The following is a 15,982-nucleotide window of genomic DNA, read 5'->3' on the forward strand; positions in this document are numbered from 1 at the left end:
ATATCAGAAATACAGAAGGAAAAAAAAAAAAAAAGAATGAATACCCAAAGTGAAAATGAGTAAAGATGTTGTTGTTGTTAGGTGCTGTTGAGTTGGTTCCAAACCATAGCGACTCTATGTACAACAATAGAACAAAATATTGCCCAGTCCTGCACCATCCTCACAATCCTTGCTATGCTTGAGCCCATAGTTGCGCAGCCACTGTGTCATTCCATCCTGAGGATTTCCCCTTTTTCTCTGAACCTCCACTTTACCCAGCATGGTATCCTCTAGGGACTGGTCCCTCCTGACAACATGACCAAAGTAGGTGAGACGAAGTTTGGCCATTCTTGCTTCTAAGGAGCAATCCGGCTGCCCTCTTTCCAGGACAGATCTGTTTGTTCTTCTGGCAGTCCAGGGTATTTTCAGCATCCTTCATGGACAGCACAGTTCAAAGGCATCAATTCTTCTTTGGTCTTCTTTATTCATTGCTGAGCTTTCACATGCTTATGAGATGATTGAAAACTATAGGTTGGGCTAGGCAAACCTTAGTCTTCAAAGCGACATCTTCGCTCTTCAGTATTTTAAAGAGGTCTTTTGCAGCAGATTTGCCCAGTGCAATATGACGTCTGATTTCTTGACTGCTGCTTCCATGAAGTGTTAATTGTAGATCCAAGTAAAATGAAATCTTTGATAACTTCAATGAGGAAATATAGACAAGGCAAATCAAAACCACAATGCTGCAGAATTAACTTTTTTCTAAATCATGAGAAAAACACATTATTGCAAGGAGCTCTGCTGGTGTAGTAGTTAAGGCATTTGGCTGCTAACCAAAAGGAGTGAGCCTACCAAGCTGCCCCATGGAAGAAAGAAGTAGTGTGCTTCCATAAAGGTTTACAGCCTTAGAAACCCAAGAGGGGTCACTATGAGTCAGAATCAACTCGATGGCAGTGACGGGGAAAAAAAAGGTTAAACTTGCAGTTCAATCATTTCCCTTGAAAAAAATAAAAAGTAACACACAAGCAAAAGGTAAATAATTTGTTTTCACTACTGAAAAAACAAAACCCACTGCCGTCAAGTTAATTCCAACTCACAGGAACTCTACAGGACAGAGCAGACCTGACCCATAAGGTTTCCAAGGCTGTAATCTTTTATAGAAGCAGGATGCCACATCTTTCTCCCATGAAACAAATGGTGGGTTCAAACTTCTGCTCTTCTAGTTAGCAGCCTAAGGCTTAACCACTGTGCTACCAGGGTTACTTATTTTCACTACAGTATCCCAACTTCTCTCTCTTTTCAGGTCTTGGCGATCAACATTTCTAAGAAAGAGGAAACAGAGAGCTTATATTGATAAGCTATTCATTTTATATTATCCTATACACTTATCCAGGAGCTGTGGTAGTGCAGTACCTAAGGCATTTGACTGCTAACCAGAAGGCTGGTGGTTCAAACCCACCAGCTACTCCTCGGAAGGAAGGTTGGGCCATCTACTTCCATAGTGATACCGCCTCAGAAACTCAAGGAGGGGTCGCTATGAGTTGGGTCCAACTTGACGGCACATAACAACAACAACAACAACAACATACACTTATCCTATACACTGTCTATCCCATACATTTATTCACAACCCAGCACTGAGTTTAGAAAAGGTAACAGTGTGTCAGTTATTTAAAACAAATTTAATAGGTCTTAATGAAAAATGAGCTTTTTAACTACCATTTTCCAAGTTATCAAGGAAAATGATTAAAAATTTATAGTGAATATTTTAGGTTTGGTAGATTCTAAACACAAGCATCTTTTAATTTCCAAAGATGATTTCTGTTCTCTTGGGGAGGAGAAATGCCTAAAACCCTGTATGTGGGGAAAATGTGAGGATGTACATCATATCAAGATAAAATAAGAGGCTAGTTATTATGAACCATGATCTTTCAAAAAGTCCCTGTCCAATGAATCTATGTGACTGTATGCACACATTATATATATATAATAAAGCATATAGAATGCACAATTATGGATACTTCTTGGATATGACCAAACACCTCCTAGGATTAAATTTCTGGGTTTGAAGGATTAAGATCATAGTCTCTTGGGACATCTCAGTCTATTGGCATATTATAATATAGTTTATAAAGTTATGATCTAATCCTAGTTTGATAAGTAGTGTCTGGGGTCTTAAAAACTTGCGAGTAGTCATCTAAGATACAACTATTAGTTTCCACTCATCTGGAGCAAAAGAGAAAGGAAACTAAAGACTCTAAAGAAGAAAATAGTCTTCAAGACAGTCTACATGAACCAAAGCCTCATCTATCCTGAGACCAGAAGAACTAGGTGGTGCTCAGCTACAACCACCAACTGTTCTAATCAGGGCTACAACAGACCCTGACAGAATGGGAGAAAAAAATAACACAAACCTCAAATTCCTAATACAAACAAAAAAAAAACACTAGACCTAATGGACCAGTTGAGATATTGGAGGACTCCGCTAGACTACTGCCCTGAGATAATCTTCAAACCTTGAATTGAAACCAATCCTTAAGGTCACCTTCTAGCTAAATAACAAATTAGCTCAGAAAATAATGAATATCACTCATAAGTAATGTGCTCCTTTGAAAAATCACCTCTATGAAATCAAATGGTCAACAATTACTTTAATACAAAGATAAGAATGTAAAGGAGCAGAAAAATTAGATGAATGGAAACAGAATAACCAGAACAGAAATAACGAGAATGCTCAAGCATTGTGAAGAATGTAACCAATGTAACTGAACAACTTATGCTGAATGGGAACCTAAACTCCTATGTAAACTTTCAACGAAAGCATAATAAAGTAGTATTTTTTTTTTTTTTTAAAAAAGGTCCCTGTCTAAAATTTGTTCTCTTTAATTTCTTTTTATAAATTTCCTTTTACCTTTTGGATTTGGCCTACAGTATTTTAATGTGATTAATTATTATATATGCAGTTTAACTCAACAAAAGATGTATTTTGATCTCAAATCAAAATCTGAACTCTCACAGTAAAGATTTACTTTTCAGTAGAAGAGAGAGCAGACAACTAAGATGTTTGTCCCATTGATATACTAATGGACAAACGAAGCTACTCTAAACCAGGAGAAAGATGGAGAATCTTGAGTCTGACTATAGTTCTATCAAGTTATTTGTGACAACTTAGAAATTTATATATTTTGAATCAATATTTTCATTAAGTAAAATATGGAAAATTTTTCTTCTGAGCAAAAGAGAGAGGAAAAAGTGACTCATGGCAAAAGGTCAACTGTGAACTACACATTAAATTAAAAAAAAAAATTAATGAATGTGGTCCACGCAAAAGCTGGGGACACAAAGAGGATCTGCCTTCAAAAAGAATATAATCTAGTGGGACGAGATAACAAAAGCATAAATTACAAAACAATGTGCTAAGTATGATTTGAGTGAGACAGGAGGGATTAATCTTGGCTGGAAGAGTCAGGAAAGGCTTCACAGTGGAAGTAAAAATTAGGCTGAGCCTTGGAAGTAGTAAGAGATTTTACTGCCTCATGTACCTTCAAGGAGAGGGTCGTGGGTTGGAACCGCCGACCTTTTTGTTACAGCCCAGTGCCTTAACCGCAGCTCCTTAAGAGCTCTTTGTTACACAGCGACATATAATTAATATACCCTAAGTAAATGAAATAATAATGGATACTTTCTTATATTTTTAAAGTTAAGAAAGTATCATAAACTCGTTTGTTAAAACACACACCATTTTGTGTGAGGAAAAACTGGGTGATACTGAGTAATTCTGAAGATTTCTCCCTATTGCCATCCAACTGATACCAACTCACAGCAATGAAGGAGAACTGCCCCAAAGAGTTTCCAAGTCTGTAATCTTTATGGGCACACACTGGTACATCTTTTTTCCTGTGGAGTCAGTGGGGGGTTTGAACTGCTGACCTTTTAGTTTGCAGTTGAGTACTCTAACTGCTGCACTACCAGGACTAATTATTTTTAAGATAAAATGTTCCAAATCCATTAGTAATGTTTTGAAATAACAACTCTCTTTTTTTTTTAAAGGTAAGAGATACTTCAAAGAAAAAGAGAAAAAGAAGTCTTGAGTAAACAAACTTCAACAGTGTAAACTGAAGCTCAGAAATTGAATGCTGCATTTTTAATGTTCTTTTGCAGCATTCTCTCTAGCCTCCAACCTTTTCTTTAATAAAGCAAAATACTCTTTGGCAAAAACTGTTTCCCATCTCTCTCTCTGACCTTGACCATAAGAGTTTAAAGGAAATTTAGTTTTTTTTCAGTCTTAAGAAAGCTACTGAGAAAAGTTATATCCACTAACCTGGGTGCAAATATTTGGCAGACAGAGTGCAATTTTCACCATATTAGGCAAAATGAACTGATATAAATGTTGAGCTTCTGCTTCTTCAAGTACCTGAAAAAATCAGTAAAATATGTTAACAGTGAATAATAATTACTAAATAAATGTTTGTTATAAAATTAAATTACATATGTGCTTTTCATGGAATACCACACTAAAGCACATTATATATCAGCACCATCAAAACTATACTTAGAGTTACATTAATGAACTCACAAATTCATTTCCATATGTAAATAATTCAACTTAATGCCCTCTAAAAACAAATTAAGTATTCTAAATAACAAATACCTCTCATATCACCATCCACAATTAAGTAAAATACTTGAAAATGAAGAAAAGCACATTCTATGCTTCCCTACATGAACTAAAACCTGCTAGACCACCAAGGACTCACTCAGAAGCCCTCAAGGATCCATCTAGAATTTTTAAAAATCACCATTAAAGCCATACTAATTATTTCAGTGCATACTGTACATGTCAAACCTAACCTTTTGAGTAGTAACTAATGAGGTTTTTTGATGACCTGAGAATTTTCCTTTTCTAGGCATTCTTGGGAAGTTAAAACCACAATTCGTGTAGCCTAACCTGGAGTACAACAAAGGCAACACTGATGATTCATTTTTGTCTTTTATAACTTCCTTCTCTACAAGGCTTCAGAAATAATTTCAGGCCTTTTAAAATCCAATTTCTCGCTAAACATCAGGGTTTTCTTTAGAAGTACTGAAAATGACAACATTCTTAATTTACAAATACTATATACAGTCAGGGTTGAAATAAATCAACTATCTACTTGAAATTATATTCAGACTAGAAGAGGTCTTAGTTACAATTCACCTAATCCTGTCATTATTACAGAGAACAACATAGGGAGGCCAGGAAGTTACCTAATCTTCCTAGACTGATGAGGTTAATTATCAACAAAACCAAAACTAGAACTCCAGTGTTCTAGTGTCCACAACATTTCTCATTTCCCTATGTCACCAGTGTTTGAGATTGATGACGATATTGACTCTTCGCAAATATCTATAGATTATTTTTTGTTATCAAGAGACAAGCTGAAGTAAGGGACTATTCATTCATTTATCTGCAGTAGTTGGGGTATATGTGTAGACAGAAAAAGTTATAAAGAACATTTACCGTCACTTTGGTTTGACAGGCAAGTTTTAACACTAGAATTTTCTCTATACCAAAGCTCTATAACACAAACTATAATTACTTCCCTCTTTAAATTAGAATAATTGGAAAACTGATACTCAGAATGAATAAAAAGACATCTGCAATTGAGAAAGTGAAGGTTCACCATAAATATATAGAAAACTTGAGGAAAATCCCTATGAGATGGACTGACATGGTGGTTGTAAAAATGAGCTCAAATATATGAAGAACTGTGAGGATGAAGCATGACTGGGCAATGCTTTGTTATTTGTAAGGAAGGTCACCACAAGTTAGAGTTGACTTAATAGCAACTAACAACAACATATAGAATATTAAGTAAGTGAAAAACACAAGACAATTATTAATTCTGGAGAAATCAAGAGGTTGTACTGATGGAAAAATAATTATAACTTAGATATGAATAGTGTAACAACTTACTGAGAAAACAGAATACTGGCCCAATTAAAATTAATATAATTGATATTGGGAAAATGAGGAGATAGAAACAGGCTTGGGTTGATGGTGATAAGGGAGGTAAGAATGATAAATAAAACCTAATCTTTCATAAAACCTAGAAAACCAAACTCATTGCCATCAAGCCGGATCCGACTCATAGGGGTTGCTCCTTGGGTTTCTGAGGTGGTATCACTACAGAAGTAGATTGCCCAAACTTCCTTTTGAGGAGTGACTGGTGGATTTGAACTGCCAGCCTTCTGGTTAGCAGTCAAGTGCCTTAGGCATTACGCCACTAGGAGGCCAATATAATTAAAAAAAAAAAAAAAAAAGCTAAAGAGGTCAAAGTAGTTAAGTGGCTCTCTTCAAACTAAGCCTCTTTAACTCTGATAAATTAAAAACTTTATACATTCATAAAAGGCATTGTTATTTCGAGGCCTTCCTATACCTGAAAATGCAGAAAATATATTAATGCATTAGTTTAAAATATCCAAACTCTGCTTATGATTTATGTTTTCACTTTTTAAAATGTTTAAATTTTAAAACAGATTCACAGAAAATTACAAAGAGGTCCTGTGTACCCTTTATCCACTATTTCCAACTGGTTACATTTTATATAACTATAGCACAACATCAAAACCAGGAAATCAGTACCAGTACAATGTGTATATATCACTCTATGCCATTTTATCATATGCGTACATTTGAGAAACCAGCACCAAAATTAAGAGACAGAAATGCCTCATTACCACAAATATCTCCCTCTTGCTACCACTAAACAGTTATGCTCATTCTCTCTTCCATACCATCCCTAATCCCTGGCAATCACTATCTATTTCTCCATCTCTATAATTTTGTGATGTTATATAAATGGAATCTTATAGTAGATATCCCCTTTAAAATTGGCTTTTTGCCACTAAGTATAATGCTCTTGAGACTCAAACAAGTTGTTGCAAGTACCAATAGTTTGTTCCTCTTCATTGCTGAATAGCATTCCACGGCATGAACATACCATATTTTATTTGACCATTCACCTACCAAGGGGTTTTTTGGTTGTTTCCAGTTTTTGGCTATTATAAGTAAAACTGCTTTCTACGTTCACCCTGACCACACCATTTTATTTATAATGATTTCTTATAGACAACATACAGTGAGTGTGTTTTAATCTACCCTGTAATCTCTGCCTTTTAACTAGTATGTTTAGACCACTTACATTTACTGTAATCATTGATTTATTCGGGGTTAAGTCTGCCATTTTACTTTTTATTTCTTTCTTGTTTTCCTTTTCCCGCCTTCCTGTGGGTTATGTGAACATTTCTTAGAATTCTACTTTTATTTGGTATTTTTAAGTGCATCTCCTTGAATAGGCATTTTACCAAAGATTATACACACACACACACACATACGTTGTTGTTACCACCAACCACCACCACCACTGCCCTTGAGTCAGATCTGACTCATAGCAACCCCTACTTGGGTTTCTGAGGCGGTATCACTACGGAAGTACATCGCCCAACCTTCGTTCTGAGGAGTGGAAGGTGGGTTTGAACCACCAGCCTTCTGGTTAACAGTCAAATGTCTTAGGCACTACGCCACCACAGCTTCCATGTTGTTGTTGTTATGTTGTTGTTAAGTGCCGACGAGTCGTTTCTGACTCATAGCGACCCCATGCACAGCAGAACGAAACACTGCCTGATCCCGCGCCAGCCCCACAATCCCTGCTATACTTGAGCCCATCATCGCAGCCACTGTATCAATCCATCTCCTTGAAGGCCTCCCCCTCTTTCGTCCACCCTCCACCCTACCAAGCATGACATCCTTCTCCAGGGAATGGTCCCTTCTTACAACATGACCAAAATAGGTGAGACGAAGTCTGGCCATTCTTGCTTCCAAGGAGCATTCTGGCTGCACTTCCTCCAGGACAGATCTGTTAGTTCTTTTAGCAGTCCACAGTACTTTCAGCATTCTTCGCCAGCACCACAACTCAAAAGCATCAACTCTTCTTCGGTCGGAATCCTTATTCATTGTCCAGCTCTCACATGCATACCAGGTTGTTGTTATAGGTGGAAGTAAATGTATAATTTATCCCCAGTCTCGTTCTCCACTCCTTCTGGGACTCCAGTGATACAAATGTTACATTGTTTGTTGCAGTCACACAGATGCCTAAAATTTATCATTGTTTCATCCATTTATTTTCTCTCTGTTTTTGATATTGAGAAATAACCTATTTTTTTTCAAGCTGACTGATTCTTTTCTTTTTCCTCCCTATTTTCCGCCGAGCACCTCCACTGGGTTTTTTAATTTTTCGTTATTATGTTTTACAGCTCTAAAATTTTCATTTGGTTCTTTATAAATTCTTCTTGGGACTTTGCAGTTTTTCAATTGTCTCAAGCATGCTCACTGAAGCTTTTCACAATAGTTGCTTTAAAATTATTGTCATATAAATTCTAACATTTGTGTTATCTTAGGGTTAGTGTTTGTTTACTGTCCTTTCTCGTTAAAGTTTAAACTGTCCTGGTTCTTGGTATGATAACTAACTTAAAAAATTGAAATCTAGATATATTGGGTATTAAATTATAAGGCTTTGGATTTTATGTAAATCTTCTGTTTTAGCAGGCCTCCTGTGACACTACGTTAATGGTGGAAGAGGAGAACCACTTCATTAATGCTAGCTGGGGCTGAACATTCTGGTTCCCCACTCACCCTTTGCTGAACAAGGCGTAGTCTTATTACTATTGGGAAGGGTATAAGTTCAGGTTACCCAGTAGGCCACAGCTGATAGTACTCTGGTGCCTTGTCTTTTCCAGGGACCCACAGGCCTTAGCTAGTCGGCATTTTCTCCAACTTTCAGAATCTTCTTAAATTGCTTTACATATAATGTCTAGGGTTTTGGATTCTACTTAGTAAGAGGGTTAGGGAGAATTGCTTACACAAACATTTTAACCTAAAGACATTTAACCTTAACTGTCTAATAGGCCGACAGCTTCTTTTCCATTGGGTATCTGTCCTTGTCTTAACTGATATATGAATAGCTGCAGTCATGCTTTGCTGACTGTCACAAACTTTAGAATATCACTTATTTATCTGGTGAAACATTATTATACCGGAATTTTTCACAACTGTCAACATTGCAGACTGATGTTTAATGCTGTTTTAGAAATGCAAATGAGAACATAAAACATGTCATTCAAGAACAGAACCAATTCAACTACTGTTTAACATGGAATGCATAATCTAAAAAACAACATGCCTTTATGCATTCTCACATATTAGTATTTTTGTGAAAAATCCTACCCTTTACTACTTTGTGAAAAATCCTACCCTTTACTAAATTACATATTAATCGGTTAAATTTATTAAAGGAGTAAACAGTTTTATAAAATTGCAAATAATTCCTTAACTTCAAGAGAAATACAGCTCTTGGTCAAAAATTCCGTAACAATTAAGAAAAATAATGACTTATAATAATTATTATAAGGACAGTAAGCATTTATATCATGGTAAAAAGCTTCAGTGAATTCTCCCACAAAGGCAGAGCAAGATGATAGAGTAGATACTCCCACTTACTTCCCAACAACTACCCCATTAAACAATGAATAAAAACAAGCACAGACTGAGATCTCAGAACTTCAGGTGGCAGGTGAGGTATTGGAAAGTCAGGATGAGTCCAGAAGTGGAGATGAAAAGGAGCAAGGATGGCAAAGAAGATCGGAGAACCTACTGCTAATGTTGGAAGCACTCACTCATTTCACCCATTTTGGGACAAGGCTGAGCAAAACCCCAAATGAGGAGCACAGAAAGTGAGCTAATCTGAGGAAGCTGTAGACTACATTTTTAAGGGAGCGCAAATTGATCTCAGAAGCTTGGAGGTCACGCAATAAGAAGGGGGAAAAGGAAAACCACGCACTGAGGAGTGATGAATCTCTCTGGAACCTGAGACTGATGGGCAATAGGACCGAGCAAAGGCAGCAGATCAAGGTGAATACTCCAGACTAATGGCTGACACATAAGGAAATGGTTGGTTCCTTACCCATAGCAGGACAGGAGAGCCTGTGCAGGGGTGTCCATAAGGGAAAGACATAGACAGTCCCCCACCTTTGCCATAGGAAAGTTGAACCGGTTATGGCAGCATTTGTGACCAGCTAACTCCCCCTTCCCACACACGAATACTTAATTCCAGAAGTTAGCCATCCAGAACTCCTTAATCAACACCGAAGAAAACCTAAAGAGAAGCAAACACTTTAGTAGTAGAACTCAGGAGAAAATAGCAAGCCCACTGCTCACTCCCAAATTCACTGAGTGAATTCAGACTCAGTGAGACCCTGTGGGGTGGAGTGGAGCTGCCCCATGCAGTTCTAAGTCTTTGAGTCTTTCTGGAGGCAGGCTGCTGCCATCTTTCTACTGAGATGCAGCTGATGGGTACAGAGCCCAGTCTTTCAGTGAGCAGTTGAGCACTTGGCCACTGTGCCACCAGGGTACCCACTCAGAAAACTTTCCCACAAACACCAGAATACAAAATTCAGAGTAAAAAGAAGAAAGGTAACAAAATGGTTGAAGTTAAACAAAAAATAGTAAAACACACAAAATCATAAGAAAGGAAGGACCAACTGAAACCAAATGTGAAGAGGACATTTCTCTGATGGAGGCCAGACTAAGACAAAGAATTATCATTTTTAGATTATGGTGCTAAATATATTCAAAGAAAGCAAAAAGCACACAGAAAACAAGCGAGTAGAGATGAGGAAAGAAATAGAGGAATAAAATGAGAAACCCAACAAGGAAACTGAAATCATAAGAAAAATAGGAAGAACTTCTAGAACTGAAGAAGAAAGAAATTAAATTAGAAAAGGCAAGCAGAACACCCAACAACAGAATCAAAGAGACAGGATAAAAGAAAAGAACTAGAAGGCTGAATAACTTATCAAGTCTTGAGAGAAAAGAACAAAGAAAGGCAAACAAACACAAAAGGATATATGAGATTTAATTAAAGATATTTAACAACCTTCCTTGCTGAAACTGAAGATGACCTGAAGCAATTACTGATGAAGATCAATGTCTACAGTCTTCAGTATGGATTATACCTCAACATAAAGAAAACAATACTCCTCACAACTGGAACAATAAGAAACATCATGATAAACAAGAGTAAAGACTGAAGTTGTCAAGGATTTCACTTTACCTGGCTCCGCAGTCAACATTTTTGGAAGTAGTAGTCAAGAAATCAGATGTTGTGTTGCATCAGGCAAATGTGCCACAAAAGATCTCTTTAACGTGTTAAAGAGCAAAGATGACACCTTAAAGACAAAGGCAAGCCTGATGCAAGCCATGGTATTTTCAATTGCCTCATATGGATGCAGAAGCTGAATGATAAACAAAGAAGACTGAAGAAGAACTGATGTATTTAAACTGTGGTATTGGCAAAGAATACTGAATGTATAACGGACAGCCAGAAAACTAAAAAATCAGTCTTGCCCAAGGACAGCCAGGATGCTCCTTCCTTAGAAGTACAGATGGTGAGACTTCATCTCTTGTATTTTGGTAATCTTGTCTCGAAGGAATAGTCCTTGGAGAAGGATGTCATGCTTGGTAAAGTACGGATCAGCGAAAAAGACAAAGACCCTCAATGAGATGGATTGCCACAGGGGCTATACTAATGGGCTCAAGCACAGCAATGACTGAGAAGATGGCAAAGGACCAGGCAGTGTTTTGTTCTGTTGTACAAACACCACTATGAGTTGGTGGTGACAGCACCCAACAACATGACAGCACCCAACAACAACAACAACAACAAAAAAAAAACATGCACTGAAGACTCTACAAGTTCCACAAGAAAAATGCTGGAACTAATAGTATTTAGCACACTGCAATGTACAAGATAAACATACAAAAATCTGTCAGGTTCCTCTATACTAACAAAGATTATTCTATTAAAGAAATCAGGAAAACAATACAATTTACAATACTCTCAAATCTACAGAAGCTCTGTGGTGTAGTGCCTAAGGCACCTGACTGCTAACCAGAAGGCTTGAGGTTCAAACCCACCAGCCACTCCTCAGAAGGAAGGTTGGGCAATCTACTTCCGTAGTGATACTGTCTCAGAAACCCAAAAAGGGGTCACTATGAGTCAGATCCAACTCGACGGCCTTGCATCATCGTCGTCGTCTCAAATCTATGTAATACCTATGAAATACCTTAATCAGGAGCATAAAAGACTTATGCAATGAAAATTATAAAACACTGTATTATGAGACTAAAAAAGACTTACAAAAATAGACAACATCCCATACTCATGAATAAGAAGATTTAATATAGTGTTGTTGTTTGCCATCGAGTGGACCTGACTCATAGCGACCCCCTCTTTGGGTTTCCGAGGCAGTATCACTATGGAAGCAGATTGCCCATCCTTCATTCTGAGTAATGGCAGAAATGTCAATTCTACCCAAAGCACTCTACACATACAAGGTAATGTCAATACAAATCCAAACAACATTCTTTACTGTGATGGAAAAATGAATAATTAACTTCATATGGAAAGGAAAGAAACTCAGAATAGCCTAAGCTATTCCTAATGTTGGAGAAAAAGAACAAAGTAAGAGATCTCAAACTCCTCTATGTCAAAACATACTATACAGGTAGTCTTCAGATTACAAATGAGTACCATTCTTAAATCTGTCTTTAAGTGAAATTTGTAAGTTAAGTTGGGACAAATATGTATGGTTCATATCTAGAGTCAGTCAGTAAAATGTTTGTCTTCATTTACAATACATAGTTGTACCTCTTTATGCATGAAAAAATATCAAAGACTTTCAGATACAGTAAACATCTTCAACACAGAAACATAGTAATAATTATTCAAAAGCAAGGTAACTCAATAGAAATCATCAAACAGTATCATTAATTCTGGAAGAAGCTGATGCCCCCAATCCAGGTTAAGAGGAGGGAGAGAGAGAACCCACCCAAGAAAGGAAGCTGTTGGAAGAAGCCAGGGCCGATAGCTGGATCCAGGCAAGGGGAGGGAGGAAGAGCCCCCACCCCAGCAGGAAGTGGGAAAAAACCAGGGCCAATGGCCAGAACAGGTAGGGGGAAGTCCAGGAAGTGAGCAGAGAGGTTGGGAACAGCTAAGGGAGATGAACTTGTCTGTCAGTTTGTCTTACTGTGGTGGCTTGCATTGCTGTGAGGCTGGAGGCTGGACCACCGGTGTTTCAAACGCCAGCAGGGTTACCCATGGTGGACAGGTTTCAGCGCAGCTTACAGACTGAGACAGACTGCAAAGGAAGAGGCCATCTACTTTTCAAAGAATTGGCCAGGGAAAACCTTATGAATAGCAGAGAAACACTGTCTGATACATTATTGGACAATTTTAAGAACAGCCCTGAAACACTGTCCAATACAGTGTCAGAAGATGAGCCCATCAGGTTGGAAGGCACTCAAAATATGACTAGAAAGGAATTGCCTCATCAGAGTAGAACCGCCGTTAATCATATGGATAAAGTAAACCTTTTGGGACTTCCATTTGCTGATGTGGTATGACTGAAACTGAGGAGAAACAACGAGAAGCATCCAATAACAATCGGAACGTGGAATGTACGAAGTATAAATCTAGGAAAATCTGTAGTTCTCAAAAATGAAAAGGAACGCATAAAGACTGATATTCTAGGCATTAGTAAGCTGAAATGGACTGGTTTTGGCCATTTTGAATCAGATAACCATATGATCTACTACGCTGGGAATGACAAATTGAAGAGGAATGGAGTAGCATTCATCATCACAAAGAATGTTTCAACATCTATCCTGAAGTACAATGCTGTCAGTGACAGGATAATATCCATACACCTACAAGGAAAGCCAGTTAACACTTCTATTATTAAAATTTTACATACCAACCAACAAAGCCAAAGATGAGGAAATTGAAGATTTTTTATCAACTTCTGTAGTCTGAAATTGACCAAACACGGAATCAAGACGTCCTGATTATCACTAGTGACTGGAATGTGGAAGTTGGAAACAAGTAAGAATCACCGGTAGTTGGGAAAATTTACCTTGGTGATAAAAATAACACCGGAGAACATATGACAGAATTTCATAAGACCAACAACTTATTAATTGCAAATACCTTTTTTAAACAACACGAATGGCAAATACACACGTGGACTTCACCAGATGGAGTGCACAGGAATGAGACTGACTACATGTGTGGCAAAAAGTGATGGAGAAGTTCAATATCTTCAGCCAAAACAAGGCCAAGAGTTGACTGTGGAACAGACCATCAGCTGCTCATATGGAAGCTCACCCTGAAGTTGAACAATTAAAACAAATCCATGAGAGCTAAAATATGACCCTGATTATAGCCCTCCTGAATTCAGAGACCATTTAAAGAATAGATTTGATACACTGAATATCAATGACCAAAAACCAGAGGAACTGTGGGATGGCATCAAGAACAGCATCCATGAAGAAGGCAAAATGTCATTAAAAAGACAGGAAACAAAGGAAAGACCAAAATGGATATCAGAAGAGACTCTGAAACTTCTCTTGAATGGAAAGTAGCTAAAGCAAATGGAAGAAATAACAAGATAAAAGAGCTGAACAGATTTCAAAGAGGAGCTCGAGAAGACAAAGTCAATTTTTATAATGAAATGTACAAAGACCTGGAGTTAGAAAACCAAAAGGTAAGAACATGGTCAGCATTTCTCAAGTTGAAAGAACTGAAGAAAAAATTTAAGCCTTGAGTTACAATACTGAAAGATTCTATGGGCAAAATACTGAATGATGCAGGAAACATCAAAAGAAGATGGAAGGAACTGGTCAATGTTCATCCATTGCAGGAGGTGGCATATGATCAAGAACCAATGGTACTGAAGGAAGAAATCAGAGCTGCACTGAGGGAGGTGGTGAAAAACGAGGATCCAGGAATTGATGGGATATCCATTGAGATATTTCAAAAAATGGATGCTGTGCAGAGGCACTTACTCAGCTATGCCAGGAGATTAGGAAGATAGCCACCTAGCCAACTGACCGGAAGACATCCATATTTGTACCCATTCCAAAGAAAGGTGATCCCACAGAATGTGGAATTTAGAGAACAGTATCATTAATATCACACAGAAGCAAAATCTTACTGAAAATAATTCAACAATGGTTGTAGAAGTATATTCACAGAGTTCCGGCAAGATGGCGGACTAGGCAGAAAGACTGCACAGACCCTCTTCAACAAAGAAAAGGGAAACCAATTAACACACACACAGAAGATAATCCTGGACGCCTGAACCTTGAAGGGAAGGATACAAAAGTGGACTAAACCCCAACTAGCAGAAGAATTTGCATGAAAATACCAAAAAAGGAGACATACAGAGCTGCGGTCTGGCAGCAGTGGTGAGCAATCCTGATGGCACAGACAGCTTGGAGATTCCCGAGTGGTGGTAGGACCTAAGAATTAACCTAAAAAGCACCCTGCTAGCCAGGGACTGCACGGAGGACTGTGCACGGAGGTTGGGGAAAAAATGGAGAAGGTGAAGAGAAAGGTGGGCTGAGCTGTGGACGTTTGCTGGTCCGGAGGGTGCCGCCATTTTGAAGGTTTAAAAAGCGGGTTGACTATTTTGGATATTTAAAGAGACAGCGCTCTTGCAGATTCCTGGGGTGATAGGACTTAAAAATTAACCTAAAAATCACCCTGCTAGCCAGGGACTGCATGAAGGACTGTGCACGGAGGCTGGGGAACAAACACAGAAGGTGAAGAGAAAGGTGGGCTAAGCTGTGGACTTTTGCCGGTCTGGAGGATGCCGCCATTTTGAAGATTTAAAAGGTGGCTTGGCTATTTTGGATATTCAAAGAGACAGCACTCCCGCAGATTCCTGGGGCTTAAGAACACGTTCTGCTTTCCAGCAACCCCAAGGACAATCGGGACCTGCAAGACTGACAAGTTCTTTGAAGGTTATTCAAATGTAATTTGTGTCTGATTGAGTGGGAGACAACAACAGTCCCCATAAGACACAACTACACCCACACCTCCTGCAACTTCACTTACTGAGTGACAGC

At 38.1% G+C, this 15,982-nt stretch overlaps 1 protein-coding gene across 1 annotated transcript in view; it reads right to left on the minus strand.

Annotated features, from left to right (window-relative positions):
• The window catches only part of PARG (poly(ADP-ribose) glycohydrolase), a 219,830-nt gene that overhangs the window by 99,342 nt on the left and 104,506 nt on the right, over positions 1-15,982 (minus strand). The window contains exon 8 of the mRNA XM_007938616.2: positions 4,298-4,390. Within this exon, the coding sequence (XP_007936807.1) occupies positions 4,298-4,390 (93 nt within the window). The remainder of the gene's footprint in view (positions 1-4,297; positions 4,391-15,982) is intronic.

Source organism: Orycteropus afer, unplaced genomic scaffold, assembly GCF_000298275.1.
Source record: "Orycteropus afer afer isolate SDZICR_OR568_19922 unplaced genomic scaffold, OryAfe1.0 scaffold00052, whole genome shotgun sequence".
Lineage (NCBI taxonomy): Eukaryota > Metazoa > Chordata > Mammalia > Tubulidentata > Orycteropodidae > Orycteropus > Orycteropus afer.